The 27,722-nt window shown below is 35.4% G+C and overlaps 1 protein-coding gene across 3 annotated transcripts in view; it reads right to left on the reverse strand.

The window, feature by feature from the left end:
* LOC101401067 (cytidine monophosphate-N-acetylneuraminic acid hydroxylase) overlaps positions 1-27,722 on the reverse strand; it is a 106,287-nt gene that overhangs the window by 27,359 nt on the left and 51,206 nt on the right. For all 3 annotated transcript variants that reach the window (XR_015553998.1, XM_087438106.1, XM_087438107.1), the window contains exons 6-9: positions 24,614-24,761; positions 24,199-24,280; positions 23,275-23,412; positions 20,763-20,898 (exon numbers count right to left, since the gene is read on the reverse strand). Coding sequence is in view for 2 of the 3 variants with exons in the window: in XM_087438106.1 (XP_087294232.1) it covers positions 20,763-20,898; positions 23,275-23,412; positions 24,199-24,280; positions 24,614-24,761 (504 nt within the window). In the remaining variant the exon portion in view is untranslated. The remainder of the gene's footprint in view (positions 1-20,762; positions 20,899-23,274; positions 23,413-24,198; positions 24,281-24,613; positions 24,762-27,722) is intronic.

A 27,722-nucleotide genomic window follows, 5' to 3' on the forward strand; every position in this document is an offset into this window, starting at 1 on the left:
AGTCTTCCTCAGCAAAAAGAGGAGGATTGGCGTGGATGTTAGCTCAGGGCTGATCTTCCTCACAAAAATAAAAAAATTTAAAAAATTTGACTTCATATAAATGAAAAACTTTTGTATATCAAAGGTTGTTATCAAGAAAGTAAAAAGACAACATAAAGAGTGAGAGAAAATATTTGCAAATCATTTATTTGATAATAGCTTAATATCTAGAATATATTTAAAACTTCTTATAATTCAATAACCAAAAGATAACCCAATTTAAAAATGGGCAAAGAACTTGAATAGGCATTTAGCCAAAGAAAATATATGAATGGCCAATAAGCATGTGAAAAAATGCTCAACACTATCAGTCATTCAGGAAATGCAAATCAAAACCATAATGAGATACCACTTCACATTTACTCAGATAGATACAACCCCCAAACCAGAAATAAATGTTGGTGAGAATGTGGAGAAATTGGAACCCTTGTACATTGCTGGTGGGAATGTAAAAGTTACAGCCACTGTGAAAAACAGTTTGGTAGTTTCTTAAAAAGTTAACCATAGGATTACCAAATGATTCACCAATTCCAGTCTTAGGTATATGCCCCCAAAGAATTGAAAACAGACTCAAATAGATGCTAGTATTCCAACGTTCACCGAAACACTATTCACAGTAGCCAAAAGTGGAACACGACTCAACCATCCATCAACAGAAAAATAGATAAACAAAATGTGATATCCACACAATGGAATATTATTTGGCCATAGAAAAGAATGAAATTTGGATACAATCTACAACATAGAAGAACTTTGAAGCCATTATGCTCAATGAAATAAGCTAAACACAAAAGGACAATATTGTATGATTCCACTTATATAAAATATATAAGTGCCATAATATAAAATATAAGGCAAATTCATAGAAACAGAAAGTAGACTAGAGATTATCAGGGCTGGAGGGTGGGGTGAATTGGGGAGTTACTGCTTAATGGGTGAAGTTTCTGTCTGAGATGATAAAAAAATGTTTGGAAATAAATAGTAGTAAGGGTTGTACAACATTGTGAATGTAATTAATGCCATTGAACAAAAATCACATGATCATCTCAATAGATGCAGAGAAAGCATTTGACAAGATACAGCATCCATTTCTTATAAAAACTCTGAATAAAATGGGGATAGAAGGAAAGTACCTCAACATAATAAAGACCTTATATGAGAAACCCACAGCTAATATTATCCTCAATGGTGAAAAACTGCAAGCTATCCCTCTAAGAACAGGAACCAGACAAGGATGCCCACTGTCACCACTCCTATTTAACATAGTATTGGAAGTCCTAGCCAGAGCAATCAGGCAAGAGAAAGAAATAAAAGGGATCCAAATTGGAAAGGAAGAAGTGAAACTGTCACTATTTGCAGATGACATGATTTTATATATAGAAAACCCTAAAGAATCCACCAGAAAACTTTTAGAAGTAATAAACGAATATGGTAAAGTTGCAGGATACAAAATCAACATACAAAAATCTGTTGCATTTCTGTACACTAACAACGAAGTAGCAGAAAGAGAAATTAAGAATACCATCCCATTTACAATTGCAACAAAAAGAATAAAATACCTAGGAATAAACTTAACCAAAGAGGTGAAAGATCTGTACACCGAAAACTATAAAACATTGCTGAAAGAAATTAAAGAAGACACAAAGAAATGGAAAGATATTCCATGCTCTTGGATGGGACGAATTAACATAGTTAAGATGTCCATACTTCCTAAAGCCATCTATAGATTCAATGCAATCCCTATCAAAGTTCCAACAGCATTTTTCACAGAAATAGAACAAAGAATTCTAAAATTTATATGGAACAACAAAAGACCCCGAATAGCTAAAGGAATCCTGAGAAAAAAGAACAAAGCTGGAGGTATCACACTCCCTGACTTCAAAATATACTACAAAGCTATAGTAACCAAAACAGCATGGTACTGGCACAAAAACAGACACACAGATCAGTGGAATAGAATCAAAAGCCCAGAAATAAACCCACACATCTATGGACAGCTAATCTTTGACAAAGGAGCCAAGAACATACAATGGGGAAAAGAAAGTCTCTTCAACAAATGGTGTTGGGAAAACTGGATAGCCATATGCAAAAAAGTGAAAGTAGATCCTTACCTTACACCATACACAAAAATTAACTCCAAATGGATTAAAGACTTGAATGTAAGACCTGAAACTGTGAAAGTTCTAGAAGAAAACATAGGCAGTACGTTCTTCGACATCGGTCTTAGCAACATCTTTTCAAACACCACATCTGACCGGGCAAGAGAAACAATAGAAAAAATAAACAAATGGGACTACATCAAACTAAAAAGCTTCTGCACAGCAAAGGAAACCATCAACAAAACGAAAAGACAACCTAACAATTGGGAGAAGATATTTGCAAACCATACATCTGATAAGGGCTTAATCTCCAAAATATATAAAGAACTCATGCATCTCAACAACAAAAAAACTACCAACCCAATTAAAAAATGGGCAAAAGACCTGAACAGACATTTCTCCAAAGAAGATATACAGATGGCCAACAGACACATGAAAAGATGTTCAAAATCACTAATTATCAGGGAAATGCAAATCAAAACTACAATGAAATATCACCTCACGCCCGTCAGAATGGCTATAATTAACAAGACAGGAAACAACATGTGTTGGAGAGGATGTGGAGAGAAGGGAACTCTCATACGCTGCTGGTGGGAGTGCAAACTGGTGCAGCCACTATGGAAAACAGTATGGAGATTCCTCAAAAAATCAACGATAGAACTACCATATGATCCAGCTATTCCACTGTTGGGTATTTATCCAAAGAACTTGAAAACACCAATTTGCAAAGGTACATGCACCCCTGTGTTCATTGCAGCCTTATTCATGATAGCCAAGACTTGGAAGCAACCTAAGTGCCCATCAAGGGACGAATGGATAAAGAAGCTGTGGTATATATACACAATGGAATACTACTCAGCCATAAGAAACGACGAAATCCAGCCATTTGTGACAACACGGATGGACATTGAGGGTATAATGCAAAGTGAAATAAGTCAGAGGGAGAAGGTCAAATACCGTATGATTTCCTTCATTAAGTAGTAGATAGTGACAACAATGGACGGATACATAGGGACAGAGATTGGATTGGTGGTTGCCAGAGGGGAAGGGGGGAGGGAGGAGGGTGAAAGGGATAATTCGGTGCATGTGTGTGGTGATGGGTTGTAATTAGTATTTTGGTGGTGAACATGATGTGGTCCATGCAGAAATAGAAGTACAATGATGTACACCTGAAATTTTTACAATGTTATAAACCAATGTTACTGCAATAAACAAAAAATTTAAAAAAAAATGGTTAAAATGACAAATTTAATTATACATATTCAAAAAAAATTATAGTGCATCATTACCAAGTGGTATTTACACCAGGAATGCAAGATTGGTTTAACATGAGAATCAATCATTCTAATTTACAAGATTAATAGACTAGAAAAAAATATCTCAGACATAGAGAAAGCATTTGACATATCACTTAACATGAACATCCATTAAACTATATATGTAAACTGAATTCTGAAGTCCATGATTTTTTTTCATTTTCTAAGTTAACACATGTTCAAGATAATGTAAAACCCCTAATAAAAATAACGTATCATCATATTTCAATGTTTTTAATGTAAGATGATTTTATTGACAGATGAAATATCCCCAAAAGTAGGATGCTTAAAAATATCCTATTACAGTTACTAACTGGGATTAGTGATTGGCACTATAGAAATGTGCTTAAGAATCTTTCACAATTTTGTCATTGATCTTCTTCCCATATGTTTACTTCTCTAAGGTTGCATAAGATAAATAATTGGAGAATGTTGTTATAATTCTTAATGCCTTTCCCCATGGTATTGTTTTATTTTAGGCTAATGTATTCAATAAATATTGTGTTATTAACTATATTCAGACATCCAATTCATGAAGATGACATGTCTCTTCAATTATCTAACTAGATCATCTTGTATTTCTCTCATCAGTGTTTTGTAGTTTTCGGCATACAGACCCTGCACATATTTTGTTAGATTTATAGCTCAGTATTTAATTATCAGGAGCCATTGTAAATGGTATTTTTTGTTTTTAAAAATGATGTCCTCATGTTCATTACTCATATATAGAAATATAATTGATTTTTGTATGTTTACTTTTTATCTTGCGACTTTGCTAACCTCACTCATTAGTTCTAGAATTTTTTTTGTAGATTCTATGGGACTTTCCATGCAGAAAATCACGGTGTCTGTGAATAAGGACAGTTTTATTGCTTCCTTCCAGTCTGTATCCGTTTATTTTGTTTTCGTGCCTTATTGCACTGACTAGGACTTCCAGCATGATGTAGTTTATCTTACTGAACTTAGAGGAAAGTATTCATTCTTTCTCTATTAAGTATGCTGTTAGCTATGGGTTTTTTTGTGTGTGTGGTGAGGAAGATTGGCCCTGAGCTAACATCTGCCAATCCTCCTCTTTTTTTTTTTCTTTGCTGAGGAAGACTGGCCCTGAACTAACATCCATGCCCATCTTCCTCCACTTTATATAGGACGCCGGCACAGCATGGCTTGACAAGTGGTGTGTCGGTGCATGCCTGGGATCCGAACTGGCGAACCCTGGGCCGCCGCAGCGGAGTGCGCATACCTAACTGCTTGCGCCACTGGGCCCGCCCCATGCTATGGGTTTTTAAAGATGCCCTTTATGAGATTAGGAAAGTTCTTTTATTTTTAGTTTGTGAAGATTTTTTGTTTCAGTTTGGTTTGGTTTTTATTTTATCATGAGTAGATGTTGAATTTTTTTTGTGTGTGTGAGGCGTACCAGCCCTGAGCTAACATCCGATGCCAATCCTCCTCTTTTTGCTGAGGAAGACTGGCCCTGGGCTAACATCCATGCCCATCTTCCTCCACTTTATATGGGACGCCACCACAGCATGGCTTAACAAGCGGTGCGTCAGTGCACGCCTGGGATCCGAACTGGCGAACCCCGGGCCGCCGCAGAGGAGCGCACGCACTTAACTGCTTGCGCCACCGGGCCAGCCCCTAGATGTTGAATTTTATCAAGTGCTTTTTCTGTGCTGATTGATATGATCAGGTGATTCTGTTCTTTATCTGTTAATATGATGGATTAGATTGATTTTTGAATATTGAACCAGGCTTGTATGCCTGGGATAAACCCCATTTGGTTGTGTTGTATTATTCCTTTCATATATTGCTTGATGCAATTTGCTAATATTTCACTGAGGATTTTTGCTTCTGTGTTTAAGAGGAGTGCTAGTCTGTACTTTCTCATACAGTTTGTGTCTGTTTTGGTATCAGAGTCTCATAAGTGAATTGTGAAGTGTTTCCTCCTCTACTGTTTTCTGGAAGAGAATATGTAAAATTGGTGTTATTTCTTCTTTGAATGTTTGGTAGAATTTGCCAGTGAAACAATTTGGCTGGATTTTTCTTTTTTGGAAGATTTTAACCTACGAATGAAATTTCTTTAATAGATATGGGTATATCTACATCTTCTTGGAGTTTTGACATTTGTGGCTTTAAAGGAGTTGGACCATTTCATCTAAGTTGTTGAATTTATATACAAAGAATTGCTTATAATATTTCTTTATTATTGTTCCTTTAACATCCGTGGGATCTGTAGTGATGTCAGCTCTCTCATTCCTGAGATTAGTAATTATCTCTTCTTTTTTTTTGCTTGGCCATTCTGACTAGAGGCCTATCAATCTTAGTCTTTTCAAAGTGTCAATTTTTTGTTTCATTGATTTTCTCTATTGTTTTTCTGCTTCTCATGTCATTGATTTATGCTCTTATCTTCATTGTTTCCTTCCTTCTGCTTATTTTGGGTTTATTTTGCTCATTTTTTCTAGAAAATTTTCATCTGTTTTAATACATACATTTAATGCTATAAATTTCCCTCTAAGCCCTTCTTCAGTAGCATCCCCCAAATTTTTATATGTTGTGTTTTTTTTTGTTTTTAGTTCAAAACATTTTCTAATTTCCCATGAGACTTCTCCTTTGGCTCATGGATTACTTAGAAGTGTGTTGTTCAATTTTCAAGCATATTTGGAGATGTTCCAGGTATATTTCTCTTGATTTCTAGCCTAATTTCCAATATGATCAGAGAACATACTTTGTATTATTTCCATTTTAAATGTGTTAAGGTTTATGACCCAGGATATGGTCTCTCTTGGTGAATGTTTGTTCTTGAAAAGAATGCCTGTTCTGCTATTTTCAGGTGGAATTTTCTATAAAAGTCATTTGAATCCAGTTGACTCATGGTGTTCAGTTTTTCTATATCCTTAGTGAATTTTCTGTTTTTTTCTTCTTTCAGTTACTGAGACAGGAGAGTTGACGTTTCTAATTATAATTCTGAGTTTCCATTTCCTTTCAGTTCTATAAGTTTTTGCTTCACAGATTTGAGAGTCTGCTGTTATGTGCAAACACATTAAGGATTCTTACATCTTCTTGGTGAATTGACTCTTGGTGAATTGACATCATTATGTTCCTCTTTATCTCTGGTACTTGCTCTGAAGGCCATTCTGTATGATATTACAGCTTTGTGTGGTTTTTATAGCTGCTATTCTGGGGATTACCAATAATATACTTAACTTTTCAGTCTACTTAGAATTAATATTTTTACACTTACTGTGAAATGTAGAAAGCTTTCCACTATATAGGGTCCTTTATGCAAGTAGTTGTCCCATGTATTATACCTAGATTCATTGAAAATTCCATCAGATAATGTTATAATTTTTGCTTTCAACTGTTAAAAATTTTAAAGAACTTGAGAAGAAAAATATTCTATCTTATGTATCTAGTTATTTACTATTTCTGTTGCTCTCTTTCTCATTCCTGAAGTTCCAAGTTTTCCTCTAGTATCACTTCCTTTCCATTTATCTTTTAGATAAATCTGCTGGCAATGAATTGTCTTAGCTTTCCTTAATCTGAGAATGTCTTTATTTTACTTTCATTCCTGAAGGATATTTTCACTGGATATAGAATCTGGGTTGATAGTTCTAAAAATGCTATTCTGCTGCCTCCTGGTCTCCATGATTTATGATTAGAAATCCAGTTACTTGAATTTTTCCCTATATATAATGTATTCTTTTTCTCTGCCTGTACTTCTGTTTTTTCCATAGATACAGACCATCTCTCTCCCTCTCTAATTCAACCTAAGTCTGGAGAGCTACTCCATTCTTAACCTCTCAGGCAGGGATCCCTTTGTGGGCCCCATACAAAAAAACCTTTCCTTCTCAAATTTAAGTAATAAAATAAGACATTTCAAATGTTCATTACCTTGTCTGGTTCCTCTTCTCTGGTCAAGCCTTAAACCATAAGATCATCCCAAATGATGTTTATCTGCATTCAGACTACAAGCTTTGACAGGAAACATTTAATTAAACCAAATAAGGAACTACTCTGTTCTTTTTTTTTTAATTCAAGCTCAACAATACGTCCTCATCAGCCTGGCTTTAACATTTTCCACAGTGTCATGTGGCAAATATTGCTATTGATTTTATACTATTTATCTGAGTGACCATAACCAAAAATATGTAAGTGATAGAATAACCCACTGTTTTCATCTTCTTAAATAGACTCTCCTGGATTTATCTTAGACACGCTTTTTCATTACATCTTTTAACATATACCCACCAATGTCCAAAATAGCATGGCAAGCATCACCACAGTCCAATTACTCAGTTCTCAAATATTTCCATGGAGTGTGGTATAACAGCTATGAATGGCAGTAGGATCTCTTCTCCACTCCTTTTTCCATTGGCTTAAGGACAGAACTGATGTTCAGCTGGTAGGTATGATGGTTGCTAAAAGATTGAAATAGTTCTATGCCAGTTGCTTAAGACCTGCCTCCTTGAGCCCCTAAGTGCCCTCTTTGCTACCCTGGCCACATGACTCTCCCCTGGGACTTCCTGGCTCTCTCTCAATTCCATCAGTTAAAGGATGACAGCTTGAGAGAGCACAGGCTCCATGAACTGACCCAGCTTTACCTGGTATCTGTTCTGATTGCTTGGTGTCTATGCCACACTGGTTCTTAACTACATTAAATCACAGTGCTTTTTAAGTGAAAACTTTGTGCTATGTCCACATTATTAGGCACTGAGAAGTTTATTCTTGTCATATTAACTGTCATTTAGCTGTATATCAAGATTGAGTGTGTGACACACCTATCCACTGATAACTCCTAGTTTCTTTAGAAAACTAAAGAGTTTAGGGAAAATCTAAGAGACGTTCCCCAGGGCCACCAACTTCTAGCAATATTGGAAAAGCTCATTGTCCTAGTTCTATATCATTTTCACTTAACACAGACAACCCTGCCTTGGTTCACCAAGTCTTTCATTTGCTGTCTACCTCTATTAACTCCACCATATACCTACTCTACCTTCTAGCCCTCATAATTAAAGGTGCATGAATAGAGGCTAATAGATGATAACATCTCCTGTGTGACCAAAAGCTCCTAAATTTCATTCCTACTTTAGGATTGTTTCTTGTGATAAAATTGCTTTTGACATACATATTTTTAAAAACTGTATAGGTTTGTATAAGAATTCATTCTTTGAATTTAAATCTAGGCTTATCCAACAATTCCGAAAGATTTCTTATAAGTGCTATGCTACTTCAAAGTAAGAATTTCTTAGGAAAAAAAGCACATATGAATTTTTTTAAGTTTAAAAATATAACTGATACAGCTGCTTAGTGGTGAAGTACAGTAACATTTCAAGTACATGGAACTTGGATATAGAGAATACAAATAAGGACTAGAAAAAATAAACAGTATCTCTATAGCCACAATAGATATACATGAATCCATGAAATAAGATCCCAGCAGTCATCTCACTAAGACAGTTGTTCAGACCCTCATTCATAGCATATTTAATCTAACACAATAAATTGACACAAAGTCAACTTTTTACTTTTAATTCCTTAAGTGACTAGAAACAGAAAATCAAAATGGAGGATGGAGTTGGGTAGATACACATCTATAACAGGAGCCAAGGAGGATCATATATCCCTCCAAGGCAGCCTTGGCATGGCACACCCTGCAACCCTCCAGGCTGCATTTGTTCCAGTTCCAGCCAGCCTACCAAAGCCACCCAGCATACACGGTCTACACAGGGGATGCTCCTACACAAGGCCACTCCTTCAAGACAGGGAAAGGTAGCTATTTCACCCAAGTCGTAGAAACAAACACAGAAAGTCAAAACAAAATGAAAGACAGAGCAATATGTTCCAAATGAAAGAAAAAGATAAAACTCCAGAATAAAAGTCTTATGGGGTTAAGAAATGGGGATAAGTAATTTACCTGATAAACAGTTCAAAGTAATTGTCATAAAGATGCCCACTGAACTCAGGAGAAAGATGGAGGAACACAGTGAGAACTTCAACAAAGAGTTAGAAAATATAAAAAAGAACCAATCAGAGCTGAAGAATACAATAACTGAAATGAAAAATATACTAGAGGGAATTAAAAGCAGATAGATGATACAGAAGAATAGATTAGTGACCTGGAAGACAGAATAGCAGAAACTACCCAATTAGAGCAGCAAAAAAAAAAAAAAAATGAGGATAGGCTAAGAGACCTCTGGGACAACAACAAGTGTACTAACATTCGCATTATAGGTGTCCCAGAAGGAGAAGACAGAGAGAAAGGGGCAGAAAACTTATTCAAAGAAATAATGGCTGAAAAATTCCCTAACCTGGAGAAGGAAACAGACATCCAGGTCCAGGAAGCACAGACAGTCCCAAACAAGATGAACTCAAAGAGATCCACACAAAGATATATTATAATTAAAATGGCAAAAGTTAAAGATAAAGAGAGAATCTTAAAGATAGCAAGAGAAAAACAAGTCACATAAAAGGGACTCCCCATAAGACCATCAGCTGATTTTTCAGCAGAAACTTTGCAGGCCAGAAGGGAGTGGTATGATTTAATTAAAGTGCTGAAAGGAAAAAACAACCAAGAATCCTCTACCTGGCAAGGTTATCATTCAGAATTGAAGGATAGATCAAGAGTTTCCCCAAAAAGCAAAACTAAAGGAGTTCATCACCACTAAATTGGTCCTACAAGAAATGTTAAAGGGTCTTCTTTAAGCAGAAAAGACCATAACTAGAAATAAGAAAATATATGAAAGAAAAAAATCTCACTGGTAAAGGCAAATATTTAGTAAAGGCAATGGATCAGCCACTTAAAAAGCTGGTATGAAGGTTAAAAGACAAAAGTAGTAAAATCAACTATAACTACAATAAGTAGTTAAGAGATACACAAAATAAAAAGATGCAAAAACAAAATGTGGAGGGGGCATTAAAATGTAGTGTTTTTAGAATGTGTTTAAACTTAAGTGATCATCACCTTGAAAGAGACTGCTATATATATACATATATAGGTCAATATATATGAACCTCATGGTACCCACAAACCAAAAACCTAAAATAGATACATAAAAAATAAAGAGAAAGGAACCCAAACATAACACTAAAAAAAAAAAGCAAACTACAAGGGACGAGACCAGAGAAGAAAGAAACAGAGAGGAACTACAAAAACGACCAGAAAAAAACCTAACAAAATGGCAATAAGTCCATACCTACCAATAATTACCTTATTGTAAGTGTAATAAATTCTCCAATCAAAAAACATAGGGTAGATGGGTGGATAAAAAAACAAGACCCATCTGTATGATGCCTACAAGAGACTTACTTCAGATCTAAAGACACACACAGATTAAAAGTGAAAGGATGGAAAAACATATTCTGTGCAAATGGAAATAAAAAACAAAACTGAGGTAGCCATATTCATATCAAACAAAATAGACTTTAAAACAAAGACTGTACCAAGAGACAAAGAAGGGCATTACATAATTATAAAGGGGTAAATCCAAGAAGAGGATATAATATTTGTGAATATTTATGCACCCAACATAGGAGCACCTAAACATATAAACCAAATATTAACAGACATAAAAGGAGGAATTGACAATAATACAATCATACTAGGGGACTATAATACCCCTCTTACATCAATAGATAGATCATCCAGACAGAATATCAACAAGGAAACACTGGCCTTAAACGACACATTAGACCAGTAGACTTAATAGATATATACAGAACATTCCATCCAAAAACTGCAGAATACACATTTTTCTGAAGTGTACATGGAACATTCTCCAGGATAGATCATATCTTAGGCCACAAAACAACTCTCAACAAACTTAAGAAGACTGAAATCATATCAAACATCTTTTCCACCACAACAGTAGGAAACTAGAAATCAATTACAAGAAGAAAACTGGAAAAAAACACAAACATATGGAGACGAAACAACATGCTACTAAACAACGAACGAGTCAATGAGGAAATCAAAGAAGAAATCAAAAAATACCTCGAGACAAATGAAAATGGAAACACAACATTCCAAAATCTGTGGGATGCAGCAAAAGCAGTTCTAAGAGCGAAGTTCATAGCAATATGGGCCGACCTCAGGAAACAAGAAAAATCTCAAATAAACAATCTAACCCTATACCTAAAAGAACTAGAAAAAGAAGAAAAAACAAAACCCAAAGTTAGTAGAAGGAAGGAAATAATAAAGATCAGAGTGGAAATAAATGAAATAGAGACTAAAATAAAATAATAAAAAATCAATTAAACTAAAAGCTGGTTCTTTGAAAAGATAAACAAAATCAATAAACCTTTAACTAGACTCAAGAAAAAGAAAAGAGGGCCCAAGTAAATAAAATGAGAAATGAAAGAGGAGAAGTTACAACTGACACCACAGAAATACAAAGAATAATAAGAGACTACTACAAACAATTATATGCCAACAAATTGGAAAACCTAGAAGAAATGGATAAATTCCTAGAAACACAACCTTCCAAGACTGAATCATGAAGAAATAGAAAATCAGAATAGCCTGATTACAAGTAACGAAATTGAATCATTAATTTAAAAACTCCCAAAAAACAAAAGTCCAGGACCAGACTGCTTCACAGATGAATTCTACCAAACATTTAGAAAAGAGTTAATACATACCTTTCTCAATTTACTCCAAAAAATAGAAGAGGAAGGAACACTTCCAAGCTCATTTTATTACCCTGATTACCAGCATTACCTTGATACCGAAACCAGACAAAAACACCACAAAAAAAGAAAATTACAGCCAATACCTCTGATGAACATAGATGTAAAAATCCTCAACAAAATAGCAAACTGCATTCAACAGTACATTAAAAGGAACATACACCACGATCAAGTGGGATTTATTCCGGGAATGCAAGGATGGTTCAATATCCACAAATCGATCAACACGATACACCACATTAACAAAATGAAGGATGAAAATCAGATGATCATCTCAATAGATGCAGAAAAAGCATTTGACAAAATTAGATATCCATTTATGACAAAAATTCTCAACAAAGTGAGTATAGAAGGAATGTACCTCAACATAATAAAGGCCATATATGACAAACCCACAGCTAATATCATACTCAATGGTGAAAAGCTGAAAGTTTTATCTCTAAGATCAAGAATAAGATAGGGATTCCTACTCTCACCACTTTTATTCAACATAGTATTGGAAGTCCTAGCCATGGCAATTAGGTAAGAAAAGAAATAAAAGCATCCAAATTGTACAAGAAGAAGTAAAACTGTCACATTGGCAGATGACATGATATTATACAGAGAAAACATGAAAGACTCTACCAAGAAAAAACCATTAGAACTAATAAATTAACTCAGTAAATTTGCAGGATACAGAATTAATATACAGAAATTGGTTGTGTTTTAATGCATGAATAATGAGCTATCAGAAAGAAAAATTAAGAAAACAATCTCATTTACCATTGCATCAAGAAGAATAAAATATCTAGGAATAAATTTAACCAAGGAGGTAAAAGACCTGTACTCTGAAAATTTTAACACATTGATGAAAGAAATTAAGAGGACACAAATAAGTGGAAAGATATATTGTGCTCATGAATTGAAAGAATTAATATTGTTAAAGTGTCCATATTACCCAAAGCAATCTACAGATTCAATGCAATCCTCATCAAAATACCAATGGTGTTTTTCACAGAACTAAAACAAAGAATTCTAAAATTTGTATGTAACCACAAAAGATCCCAAAGAGCCAAAGCAATCTTAAGAACAATGCTGGAGGTATCACATTTCCTGATTTCAAACTATACTACAAAGCTCTAGTAACCAAAACAGTACGGAAATGGCACAAAAACAGACCCATAGGTCAATGGAATAGAATAGTGAGCCCAGAAATAAACCCATGCATATATGTCAATTAATCTATGACAAAGGAAGCAAGAACATACTTTGGGGAAAAGACAGGCTCTTCAATAAATGGTGCTGGGAAAACTGAACAGCTACCTGAAAAAGAATGAAACTGGACCACTTTCTTACACCATATACAAAAATAAATTCAAAACTGATTAAAGACTTGAATATAAAACCTGAAACCATAAAACTAAAAGAAAACATAGGCAATCAGCTCTTTGACGTTGGTCTTAGCAATATTTTTTGGACCAGTCTCCTCAGGCAAGGGCAACAAAAGCAAAAATAAACAAACTATATCAAACTAAAAAGCTTTTGCACAGCAAAGGAAACCATGAACAAAACAAAAAGGCAACCTACTGAATGGGAGAAGATATTCCCAAATCATGTATCCGATAAGGGGTTAATATCCAAAATATATAAAGAACTTACTCAATATCAAAGAAACAAACAACACAATTAAAAAATAGGCAGAGGACTTGAATAGACATTTTTTCAAAGAATATATAGCCAATAGACACAGGAAAAGATGCTCAACATCACTAACCATCAGGGAAATGCAAATCAATCAATGAGATACCACCTCACACTTCTCAGAATGGCTATTATCAAAAAGACAAAAAAAATAAGTGTGGTGAGGATGTGGAGAAAAGGCAACACTTGTACACTGCTGAGGGGAATGTAAATTGGTGCAGCCACTATGGAAAACAGTATGGAGGTTCCTCAAAAAATTAAAACAGAACTATCATGGGATCCAGCAATTCCACTTCTGAGTATTTATCCAAAGAAAATGAAAACAGTAATTTGAAGAGATATATGCACCCCTACATTCATTGCAGCATTATTTATGATAGCCAAGATATGGAAGCAACCTAAGTGTTCATCAATAGATGAATGGATAAAGAAGATGTGGTATACATATACAATGAATTTTACTCAGCCATAAAAAAGAACGAAATCTTGCCATTTGCAACAACGTGGATGGACCTAGAAGGTATTACCCTAAGTGAAATAAGTCAGACAGAGAAAGACAAATACAGTATGATTCCACTTATATATGGAATCTAAAAAACAAAACAAACAAGCAAACAAAACAGAAGCAGATTCATAGATACAGGAAACAAACTGATGGTCACCACAGGATGGAGGGGTTAGAGGGCAGGTGAAATAGGTGAAGGGAATTAAGAGGTACAAACTTCCAGTATAAAATAAATAAGTCATGGGGATGTAATGCATAGCATAGTGAATATATTCAATAATACTGTAATAACTTATTGTGACAGATGGTAACTAGACTTATCGTGGTGATCATTTTATAATGTATATAAGCATTGAATCACCATGATGTACACCTGAAACTAATAAAATATTGTATGTCAATTATACTTCAATAAAAAATTAAGTAAAAAAGAAGAAAAAGCCCTATAAGTAGACATAATACTTTACTTCCTGGGGCCTTTTAGTGCAGGAGCAAACAGTTCATTAAACAGTATTATATTTGCTATAACATACTTCAGTGGACCCTAGATATATCACACTGCTACAACAGAATCTAAAACTTTGAAATGATGATTCTGAGATACCAAGAAAAGATAAATTATGTTCTAATATTCTTTTTGAGAAGTCAAGGAAAGATGCTGTACTTTTTTTTTTCCCCCTTTTTCTCCCCAAAACCCTAGTAGATAGTAGTATGTCATAGCTGCACATCCTTCTAGTTGCCATATGTGGGATGCCGCCTCAGCATGGCTGGACAAGCGGTGCGTCGGTGCGCGCCCAGGATCCGAACCCGGGCCGTCAGCAGCGGAGCGCGCGCACTTAACCGCTAAGCCACGGGCCGGCCCCAGGATGCTACACTTTTGAGAAAAGTTTTCCACCAAAAAGCATTATAAAATGGTGCATAGAAAGATAAACTTTAGCTATTCAGAAAATGTTCCTTTTAGGATGGTTTCTTTAACCAAAATGATCAAGTCCCTGGGAGTTCTCTATAGCCAAGATTTTGCTTTATTGATAGGTCTGTGATGCTCAAAATTATTAAACTCAATAGCATAGCACTATCCAATGGAAATGTAACGTGAATCATCTGTATAATTTTAAATATTCTAGTAGCCACATAAAAAAAGTACAAGATAAGAGGTGAAATTAATTTAATAGATTAATTTCTATTATAACTTAATCTAGCCATAATATTATCATTTCAATATCTAATCAAGTTTTTAAATAATTAATGAGATAGTTTATATTTTTGTGCTACATCTTTGAAATCCAGTGTATATTTTAAACAGAGTATATCTCAATTCAGATACCAAATTTTCATCAAAATACTTTATCAGTATTTAGATTTCATGAAATTTACAGTTTAAAGAGCAGATTCACTTTCTCAAGTTGTTCCAAACATACTTAAAAGTTTTCCAATGAATGGATAGAGTACCAACAATACATTTTCATATAATATTCACATTTACATTGACAAAACTGGTTTATCTTTTTTAAAAGATGATTTGACTTTGAAGCAAAAATATATCAGTTTTAAAACTTCATCTGTCCAAGTTCAGTAAATTCAATAACTCTTGGCTCAACTCATTAATATTAACATTAAATTCAAAAGAATATTGCATAAATTGAAAAGCAACTCCAAATTATCAATATCAACAAAACATTCTTTAAGTTTGGCTCGTAATTTTTTGCATCCAGTTTATATAATACTGCCAATTACAAATAAAACCTGCATATTGATTCATGTTGGAAAATGTGTAAAGTCGTTAGTATTGATTTGTGTTAGAAAAAGATTCAATTTCAACATAATATTTAACCTGTGTAACTAAGTCACAAATAAGCATGTCCTTTCCTTGGAACTTCAGATTTAGCTTGTTCATATGGGGTATAATATCAGAGGAAATATTAATCACAGTGCCAGATTTTTGTCTCTGATTCCTGAATATTTGGCAAGCATTCCTTTTTTTTTCCCCAAGAAAACCTTGAATTGGAGCTAACAGCACAAATCTTCCACAATTCAACCAACAAGCATTGGCAAAGAGACCAAGATTACAAAGTTCATTGTCTTCTCTTTCTTTTAGCAGCTTCATTAATTTAGTGTTGATTCATAGTATTTGCATGTAAAAATTGAACAATTTCAACAATTGTATCCAGGATACTTTTCCTAGAGACTACTTCAGAAAACTTAGTACAAATGTTTGCAAAATGTATCATGCATTGGAAAGAAGTAATAAGAAAAACATGAACCTCTTGTTTTAAAATTCTAATATATCTGGATTTTTTAAATCTAACATAGCTGAAGCACTATCTATCACGATAAAAACTAAGTTTTTCATATTTAGCAGAAATTACTCTTTTTCAGATGTAGAAGATTCAGAAATACTTATCCAAAGGGATGAATTTTTTAGGCCATGAATTGACAATATTTCTTTGTAAATTCAGAAATCCTTTGAATCTATTTGCCCAATACTACTTACTAAATAGTCCATCTTTACCACCACTGATTTGAAATGCCTGCCATAGCATATAATAAATCCATAGATGAATATGAATTCACTTCTTTACTTTTTATTCTGTACCATTGGCTATTTATATAATAGTCCCATCAAGTTTTAATTATAGAGACTTTATAATATCTTTTACTAGTTGGTAGAGTACTCTCCCATGTTGTTCTTCCTAATCAGAGGTTCACTAAATATTTTTGTTTTTTTCCTCCAATTTCAGAATCAACTTGTCTACTTCTGAAAACACACATTATTTTTATTGGAATCACACTAACCTTATACATTAATTTAATATAAATGATATCAATTGGTTATTCAGTCCAAAAACATAGTATGTCTTTCTATTTGTACAGATTTCTTCTGTGTCATTCAGTGGCACGTTAAAGTTTTCTTTAAATAAGACTTGCACATCTCTGGTTAAGTTTATTCCTAGATATTTTCTCTTTTCTTTTTTCCTAAGGAAGATTTGCCCTGAGCTAACATCTGTGCCAATCTTCCTCTATTTTGTATGTGAGTTACTGCCACAGCATGGCTCACAAGTGGTATAGGTTGAGAAGTGGTTCATGTCTACACGGGATCCGAACATGGGATCCAAACCCGCAAACCCGGGCCGCCAAAGTGGAGAGCGCCAAACTTAACCACTATGCCATGGGGACGGCCCATATTTTCTCTTTTTTAATTGCTACCTCAAATGTAGTCTTTTCTGTAATTACACATTCTAAGAAGTAGTTGTTTTAATTGTTTGGAACAGTTTTTCAGTTGATTCTTTTTAATTTTCTAGATATACAATCATATCATCTGTAAATAGTGACAGTTTCGCCTTTTTTATTATTTTATATGTCTAATTCATGGATGTTGTCTTATTGGATTATTTCAAGTGAAATATTTTTGACTTAGAATGCTTCTCATGGCTGACTCTGCCCTCTTCCATCCACACACATGAACACACACACGTGATTATATATATAATCATATTAAGGAAATAGCCATCTAACGTCCAATTTTAGAAGTTTTTTTGTCAAAATGAGAGTTAAAATTTTCAAAATTTAAAACTTTTAAAATCTGCTGAGATCATATGATCTTTCTTCTTAGATCAGTTAATACATCGAATTATATTAATCGTATCATAATGAAAAACACCTGCATTCATGTAATGAACCCCACTTGTTCTTGACATATTATTAATGTAATGTATTGCTGTATATAGTTTGGTAATATTTAGATATTCATAAATTGTTCTGTAGGGGTCTTGTGACATTTTTGTCAGGTTTTAGTATCAATGTTCTACTCATTTCATAAAATATTTGTATTTCTTTTTTTTCTTATATACACAATTCATTTAAAGCAAGGTTTCTTAACAATGGCATTGTTGGCATGTTGAGCTGGATAATTCCTTATTGTGGGAGGTGTCCTGTACTTTACAGGATGTTTAGCAGAATGTCTTGTCCTCTCTCCACTAGATGCCAGTAGCATCTCCCAGTTATGACACCCCAAAATGTCTCTAAACACTGTGAAAGGTACCCTAGGCAACAAAATCTCCTTGTTTGAGGACCACTAATCTAAAGCTAAAGGAAAGCACTTGCAATTTTTCAAGTTCTATTAATTGATATATTTTTATCAATCGATCTTTTATATTATTGGTAACATCTGGATTCTACAGGCAATTGGTGGCTTAATTGAAGATCTTTCACTTTTTGTAAAACATCCTTCTTAGTCTTTTCCTTATAATTTTCTAAGAAAAGACCCATAACTGAAATAATCTCTTTTACCACCTCTCTATCTAAAAATGGTTTCCTTTTTTATGCAATTATCTGAGCCCTTTCATAACTGGCCATTTGCAAACCATTAAAAAATGGTTTTGGATACTTAATTCTCATTTCAGGTGACTAATTTCATCAATTCTTTGTGGCTGTTGAGAAGAAACTTTCTATCAGATTCCCTATGTATTTGTTGAAAATGTTTCAATATAGTTTGCATTATTTTAAAACTTTTTTTACACAACAGGTTTTTTTCCTCTATTGATGCAAATTGTAACTGCCATTCATCATGAAATTTGCAACAGACTTTCTCTTCCAGTTTCTTGTCTCTTTCCTGTTCCCCTTGAAGTACTAGTTTTTCATCTGCACTAAATTTTCCATCAATATATGCCTTCATTTTAATGTAAAAATTTGTCCATATTTTTCTTAAGCGAGAAAAATAACTTAACTATATTATAACACAATAAGTTATCATTTCAATCTAATTTCCAATTACAATTAACATAGGTATCACTGTAACATGAGCTGTCTACATAAAATATGCAGCTAAACACACTGCAACATTATATCAGTGCATAGAAAAAATAATCCAAACTGTATCAATCTGTTGATACCAACTAAATCAGTAATGTGTTTACGTGTAATACTGGCAATGACATATGCATCCAACATGCATACCACAATATTAATAAGACTTTCTTACACAATGCATTGGGGAAAGTGAAATGTAGCCTGACTGCAATAATAAAGTTGCATTCAACAGAAAATATTTTATACTGGTTCAGTCTTAAAATTTGCATTACTTAAAATTAAAAATGCAATCCTCATTTCACATTTCAAGTGCTCAATATTCACACGTGGCTGGTAGCTACCACATTGGACAAGTCAGCCCTAGCAGGTCTAATCAAAATCTCCAGGGACTCTAATAATGTTGTAAATGTTTAGTTCAGCTTTAGTAATGCATAGGAAATTTTGGAAATTTTCCTTTTTACCACAGGTCTATGTTTTTTTTTTTTTTAATTTTTTTTTTTATTTATTTATTTTTCCCCCAAAGCCCCAGTAGATAGCTGTATGTCATAGCTGCACGTCCCTCCAGTTGCTGTATGTGGGACGCGGCCTCAGCATGGCCGGAGAAGCGGCGCGTGGGTGCGCGCCCGGGATCCGAACCCGGGCCGCCAGTAGCGGAGTGCGCGCACTTAACCGCTAAGCCACGGGGCCGGCCCCACAGGTCTATGTTTTGAGAGAAAAGAAAAAGCACTTCCCCAGCTCAGGCACCTGGCAGGAGTAAAGTCCCCCAAAATGACAATTGGATCTGAAAACAGTGGTTAAGATGAACTAAAACAATGCCTCTTAAATTCGAGGTTCTCCTGGAATAGATACTCCTGTTGGAGAAACAGTTTATTAAAAGTTAACTGCTAACTCTTTAAACGATTACTTGGTATCAAAGTAACCATAAAAAGAACCATAAATGTGAACACTCACATTTAGGAAATCTTACACAATACCTAGTATTAAGATTTTCATTCATTTGACCCTTAAAATGAAAACCCAATATTTAAATAACATTCTCAAAGAAAATACATGGACCTTCAAAAACACACTTGAAAAACAAGACCTAGAAGTTGTATTGCTGCAAGTGAAATCATTTCAGATGACCAAAAAGGAGAAAATAACTTGCATTTGATAATGATACAATTCTCTACTCTGAGATGCAGTGTGGTATAGAGAAAAGAGCTTTGGAGCTAGGCACATCAAGATTCACTTCTCAAAGGAGCTAAGTGACTTTGGGCAAGTCCCTTAGCCTCTCTGGGTTTCAGACTCCCTAACCGCAAAAAAGGCATAATGATACCTACACCTCACAGTGTCACTAGGAAGATTAATTTAGATGACTTGGTTAAAACCTCTAGTTCAATTCCTAGCGTATACTGGACACATATTAGTTGCCTTCATCCTTCCCAGGATCCTTTCGGAGAAAATCCATCTGAATTAATTCTAGCTGCCAGCATGGCTTTTATTCATGCTTTCTGTTCTCAGGGAGATTATTATATAAGCTCCAGACTCCAAGTAATCACTCTTTCTCATTTCACGTTGAATACACAGCTAAATAACTCATCCTGGCATCCTTTAACTTATATGTAAAAATGTTGCACAAACGTCCAGCCATACTTGTCTGATGGGTGGGATTCCACGAAATATCCAGCAAAGGGGCAATAAATTCGGGGTTGTAGGTCCTTCACCAGCCGAGCCTTGTAGTTCAGGAGCTTCTTTCTCTCTGTTTTAATGAACTGGGCTTTCCATTCCTCTGGAATGACAGGGTTTGGATTAGAGTCTCCTCTGTTCAGAAATCACAGAAAAACAAAAATTCAAGTAGCTTGGAACTCTTTTAGGAGATAAAGTTGATAGACGACTAATGCAGAAATAGAGCAAAGCCCTGTGCCGTTAGTGGAAGTTTTCCCCCCAGCTTTATTTTGAAAATTTCAGTTGGTTACTAGGAAAATGTCGCCAAACCAGCCAAAGACACTGAGCCCTCTCCTTGTTTGTGGCAGTTCATCGAGACCCTAGCTGTATACACAAGGCGGCATGCATAGTTGTACGTTGCATGCATGCACATTTGAAGGGCACTGTAATTCTTGTAATTATTAACTCTTTTGGCTTTATTGGAAATGGCTTTATTATTCTGGTGGATTATGAAAGTAAAGCATGTTCATCATACCCTGGCAAATCACAATAGTCAAGAACTTGGGAGTTGGAGTCAATTAAGACTTAGGATCAAAACGCAGCTCTGCCACTTAAATTCTTTAAGTCTGTTTCCTCCTCTGTAAGGTGGAGTCATGATGCCTACCTGACAGGTTGTTCATTTGCTCATTCATTCATTCGCTCAATATTTATTCAGCACCCACTATGTGCCAGACATAGTTCTAGGCACTGGGATTACAGTGGACAACATGATAAAGCAGGAACCTGCTCTCATGCAGCATTTATTCTAGTGAAAGAAGCAAATAATGAACAAGTAAATAAAAGTCATTTGAAAGAGCAATGAGCTAGGAAGAAAGTAAAACAAGGCCGTGCAATAGAGAGTGGCTGGGATGAGGTGGGGTGGGATGGAGGGGCATTATATATGTTATTAGACAGGGCGTGAAGATGTGAAGATGACATTTGAGTCATAGACACAGACATAGAGGGAGAGACGCTGCTGACCACGTGGAGACCAGGGGCAATAGCACTCCAGGCAGTGGAAACAGCAAATACAAAACCCAGGGCAGGGATGTACTTGGTGAATTGGGTCTGAGGAACAAAAAAAGTGTGGGCTGATATATAGCAAACAATGGGGAGACAGGCAGTAAAGGAAGTTGAGGAATTAGGCAGGGCCCAGAGCATGCAGGGTACCATGTCAGGGAGCTATTCTTACTATTATTGCTATGAAAATTTGATCAACACAGAAAAAGTTTAAGTTATCCATAACATAGCATAAACTACTATTAAACTTTTGGTATTTTACAGACCTTTTTAAATGTATGTGCATGCACTCTCACATACATACACACACTCACAGAAGAATAGGATTATGCTAGCTACCCTTTAATAGGTATATTTTGCCTCCTCAGTCACACTGTTAACTCCTTAAGGATGGCACCTTCCCTCTATCTCTCACATGGTTACACGATCCTGGAGGCAATAAATATAGACTCGTAGAAGAATGGAAGGAACTGGACAGAAGCTGTCTTCATACTACAATTAGGCCGTTTTCTGCCACAGTGCTAGAAATTGCTTACCAAACATATTAATTTAATTAGTGGACATATACTGAGCACTTACAATGCTAATATTGAGGAGACCAAAACGAACAAAATATAACACTTACACGCTTTCCCCCATCCCAACCACAGCACCACCCCTAGACCCAGATCAGAAGAGATCCTGCCTTGAACTCCACACTTTTTTTTCTAGCTTTGAGATATAATTGACTTATAATATTGTATAAGTTTAAGGTATACAATGTGACGATTTGATACATGTATATATTGCTGAATGATGACCACAACAAAGTTAGATAACACCTCCATCACCTCACTTAATTACCTCTTTTTTTGTAGTGAGAACATTTAAGATCTACTTTCTGAGCAACTTTCAAGTACATAATATAGTATTGTTAACTATAGCCACCCTAATGTACATTAGATCCCCAGAACTTATCTTATAACCAGAAATTTGTACTCTTTGACCAACATCTCCCCATTTATCCTGGTAACCCCACACTTTAGAGGGTCTTCCTCTGGCTGTGCCCTCCCCCTGTATAAGCACTCTACACGGCCAGGGGATGTGCCCACATCAAGTTGCACACACCCTATTCTGAACTACATTCCAAGAGCAGTTAAGCCTGAATTACCAGTGTCAGACCTTTCTTGTTCTGCTCTATGGTGTACACCATAAATCCAAATGATTCTTTTTCTTGACTATTTCTGAGATTCTCCTTAATCTCCTTAGTGTTTCTTTCATGCTCCATCATCATATTTTGAGCTGGAAACTTTAGTTTGTATATCTGTGGCTTGCAAGTCTGGTTTCCCAATAAGCTTCCTCTGATGAGGGACCATGTCTTAATGATCTTTGTATTTATTCTCACAGCATTTAGCAACGTTTCATGCCTGCTCCATAGTAGCACTCTGATATAAAATATTACCAGTAAATTTTCCACCACTGAAAGTCATTGGAAAGCCTGATGCTCCTCCAGCAAAATCACTCATCATTAGAGCAACCTTCGAAGGCAGCCTTCCCCCATTGGGTCTGGTGCAGTCCACTGTATTGAGTATTTTATGACCTGTGAAAAAATAAAGTGGCATGAGTACTGAAGGTGAAATCTTGAACACCATAGTTTGAATTCCCACGCCAACAAAGTCTTCCATGTAAGTCTGTATAATCTGACTCATTTGATTATAGAAGAATTGCTTATGTCCAAGGAAAAAGAGAGAGTAAGACTCCAAAACCTAAAATCTTTAATAGCATATTTTGAATTTTCAAGTGAATAAATTCATCCTGTTTGATTCGGTGGGTTCGGGATGTCCCATGAGGACAATTAGCTTGATTCCACTCCGGGATCATAGATAGACTACTTTCCTCAGCCAGCTATCTCCAGATGTTGAGCCCAAAGGATGCAGGGAAAAGACTGACTGGATCAACACATGTCTCTCAACTTTTCGTAAATTCCATTCAATGACTGTTGGGACAGTAAAGCCTCCTGCTCACATGAAAGGCATAAGTGTATGATTATATTACAAAATAACATTTCACGACGAAAGTAAGATATTTATTCAATAAAAGCAATTTTGAAGAAATTACTATAGGTGAAATATAGAATATCTGTTGCCTTATGCAAAAAACTTTGCATCTGTCACTACATAGACTACCTTACTAGTAATTTGTTCTCTGGAAAGTTTATCTGAATAATAGCCTAGTTTTCAAAGACAAGGATAGAATATACTATATCCCATGGAAAATGAAAAGGAAAGAAGAAGATGAACATAGGATGAAATTTTGGATAGCTATTATTATCCTTCCTACCAAGAGTATTTTTGATTTTTCATTGTTGATGAGGATAAGAAAGTACCTTTGTACTCCACAATAATGCAAGTGTCCATCTCAGGATGAACGCCATCCATCAAGATCATGAATCGAAGATTTTTGTCTACCTGGAATTTAACAATAAAACCAACAACTATGTACGTCAGTTTGGATTTTAACTCAATATTTGAGGAAGTTGTCACTTCTTCTGGAAAGAAATCTCCTTTATTCAGAACTGGATTTATTATCCTGTGCTATAGAGTTATACCATTGGTAAATGGAAAGAAAAAACATCTTTTATTATAGTTCAAAGATTGTATTTACACAAAGATTGTATTACACAGACAAAATAGGCCATTGTTTTTTAAAGCAACTACTATCTAATCTTAAAGCAACTACCTCATCTAAAATTTCCCCTGAAAGCGTAACTGGAAAGTGTGGAAAGAACACAGATGTCTGACCTGCTGCCATATTCCAAATGGCACTACATTGATATTAGTCAACTGGACACCGCTCTGATTCAGATTCCAAAATACAGGTCTTTCCGTGTTTCCCACATAAATGGGAATATCTGGTCTTCTCCCAGCAAGTTTCTTCAGTGTGGGGTAACTAGGATTAGAAGGAATGAAAAGGTTGAAATGTGAAAAATAAGATCATCTAGTATAAGAGACAATTTGCTCCTTACACCAACATGTTGACTAAGAAGCAAGGAACTGAGAAACCAGGCTCTCACCAGAGTCCAAAAGAAGAATTTTTTCTCAAGGCTGACTGTAAAGGTGAGGGGAATTTCCTAGAAGATTGCTCTTTGTTGTTAGATCATATAATATACCATGGTATGTATATCAACCAGGTGTGCAAATTCCATCGCCCACGTTGATGCTGCTTTGAGTAGGGGTAGTTCTAACTAAGGTACAGGGTGGAAAAAGTAATACTGAAGAGGTTTCTGGTAGATGAGGATCTCCATGATCTTAATTTTTTCTCATTCCTCAAGTAGCAGCTCCTAGTAAGAGAAAGGCCTGGACTGCAGGACAAGGAGAACCTGTGGGTTACCCGCCACTGGGGACAGTCTTTCAAACTTCGAAGCTTGATAGCCACACTTCAGTATAGAAGATGAATTTTTTGTCCTTAAGGAGAATCAGTTACCAGCTAGGCAAGACAGTAAATTTTAATGTAGAGAAAAACTACATTCGACATTTGCAGTAATCCTTCCTCAGTACACAATTAACCATCTGAGTATTTTTGAATACCTACACAGACCAAATCAACTTTCATCTATTGAGCATTCCTTATATAGAAGGATTATATACCACTGTGAGGTGTGGCAAAAAGATGAGTAATAAACAAATAAATGGCTAGATATAAATATCTATATCTATTATATTCCAAACATGGTGCCAGGCATTTTCACATGTTATTTTATTTGATTCTCACAAGAAAAAAACCTGAGTTTTTTGTTTTTATAAATGAGGAAACATATTCATAAATATACAGCTAACAAATAGTAAATTGGTATTCAAATTCAGGTTTTCTGATTCTAAACCTAGTGCCTCTTCTGTTAGAAGGCAATTCTCAACGTTAATGAATATACTATCTGGTTTAAGAATCAGACTTGCACACAGAGTAAATGTCAGGTGAAATAAGATATTTAATCCTAAGAAAAGTATAAACAAAATCTGTATATCAGCACTTACTAACTGTACTAATATTCAAGTTTCAGCATTGTATTAAAAGCTGTCCAAATAAGCAGAACCCAAGGGGAAAAAATGAGGTTTTCTTCTCTAAAAACAAAGGTCTCAAAAAGTCAAGGATTCTTTGAATTGAAGGCAATTAAAGAATTGGGTGCAGCACCTAAATTTTCTATTTTAAAGGACTTTGGGAGTTAGGATAAGTTACTTTAAAATGGATGTTTATTGCTTTGTGATTTTTCAATCGCTGACAGTTCTTACCGGCATCTATTAATAACATCATCTGTTATAATACTCACTATATCTACATAATAAAATCATATCTTTTTGACTAAAGATTGTTCTCTAAAATACATTGGCCTTTTCCTTATTTTTGTGAATCCAAGAGATTTTATTCAGTAAATGAGGGTCAGGCAAGAGGAATGGGGACAAATGACCCTGATGTTTATTAGTTGTCTAAGCAAGAGTCAAAAAGTAAGAGTCTATCAAGGAAATAGACTCAAAGGAGTGAAAATTACAAGCTTCGGTAACTTTTCAGTAATAAACTATTGGCAATACATAGCACAACCAATGCGTTGTGATACTATGGTTGAGACCTGGTGTTTTCATGCCTTACGACTTTGCCCACACAAGCCCCTGCAATCAAAACTAAATTAGTTTCCAAGATAGTGGTTGAGAAAAACCGGACTAAATCACATGAAAAGTTCTTACCCTTCCTAAAATTCAGTGTATTCCCATGGAATGTTTATCTTTAGGGCTTTAGGTAATTGCATCCTGTAACAGGCATTATAAAGCAATCACCTCATTTATGTGATATTGTTCTCTCTATATAAGCTACACAAAATTACCACCACACACCACTGTTATTGCGCAATGCCTGAACCCAGGGCTGTCATAACCCTGAAGTTGTACAACTTTAGTTCCAGAAGCTTGTATGGTACAAAGGCATCATGCAGTAGACAAGTAGATTTTTAATCGTAGCACCACAATGCCCCAGTGAGTTGTGGTCAATTTAGAAGTGTGTTGCAAGTAATTTGTTACTAAAGCAGTTAATTACTTAAGTTTTTAAACCATTTCCTTTAAAAAAATAAATGAGAACAAACCTGTCCCTTAGATGCCATATGCTTTGACATAGAGAATCAAGAGGCCAGTCAACCAGCAAACAACATATTTTCCCTAACCACGGAACATTTATATCAAAGTATGTCCCACATATGAACTTTGTCGTGTAAGATCACATGAAAAAAAAAAAGTTGAAACTGCCTCATTTAGAACATTGTGGGCATTGCTGTGTATTTATATCGGCAACACAGCAGTAGTGATACAAACTTCTAAAAAAGGTTGAACAAACATGATCCTGTAACTAAGCCAGGGGATTGGGAATATGACCCTCCCTCTTCTGTTAACAGTTCCTTCACAGACGTGTGTGGTTTTGTAAGTGAAAGTTCTTCTGTCTCCTGCCTGTTTGATCGCCTGGGTTAGGGAAGTTTCAGTTCCCACCATCAGTGTGACATTGCTCTGGTTTTAACGAAGTGTTGGATGAGGATGAATCAGGGTTAAAAAGTCAGGACTGCAGCATTGTTGGGGTGCTATAAATCAGGAGATGGTACACCCCAGTGACCTGCTGCTGTAAGCCAAGAATAGTTTTTATCTTTTTAAAATGGTTGAAGAGAAAATCAAAAGGGGTGCCGGCCCCGTGGCTTAGCGGCTAAGTGCGCGCGCTCCACTCCTGGGGGCCCAGGTTCGGATCCCGGGCGCGCACAGACGCACCGCTTCTCTGGCCACGTTGAGGCCGTGTCCCACATACAGCGACTAGAAGGTTGTGCAGCTGTGACATACAACTATCTACTGGGGCTTTGGGGGGAAAAATAAATAAATAAAATCT

This window comes from Ceratotherium simum, chromosome 13 (assembly GCF_057802395.1).
Source record: "Ceratotherium simum simum isolate JZ-2026a chromosome 13, ASM5780239v1, whole genome shotgun sequence".
Lineage (NCBI taxonomy): Eukaryota > Metazoa > Chordata > Mammalia > Perissodactyla > Rhinocerotidae > Ceratotherium > Ceratotherium simum.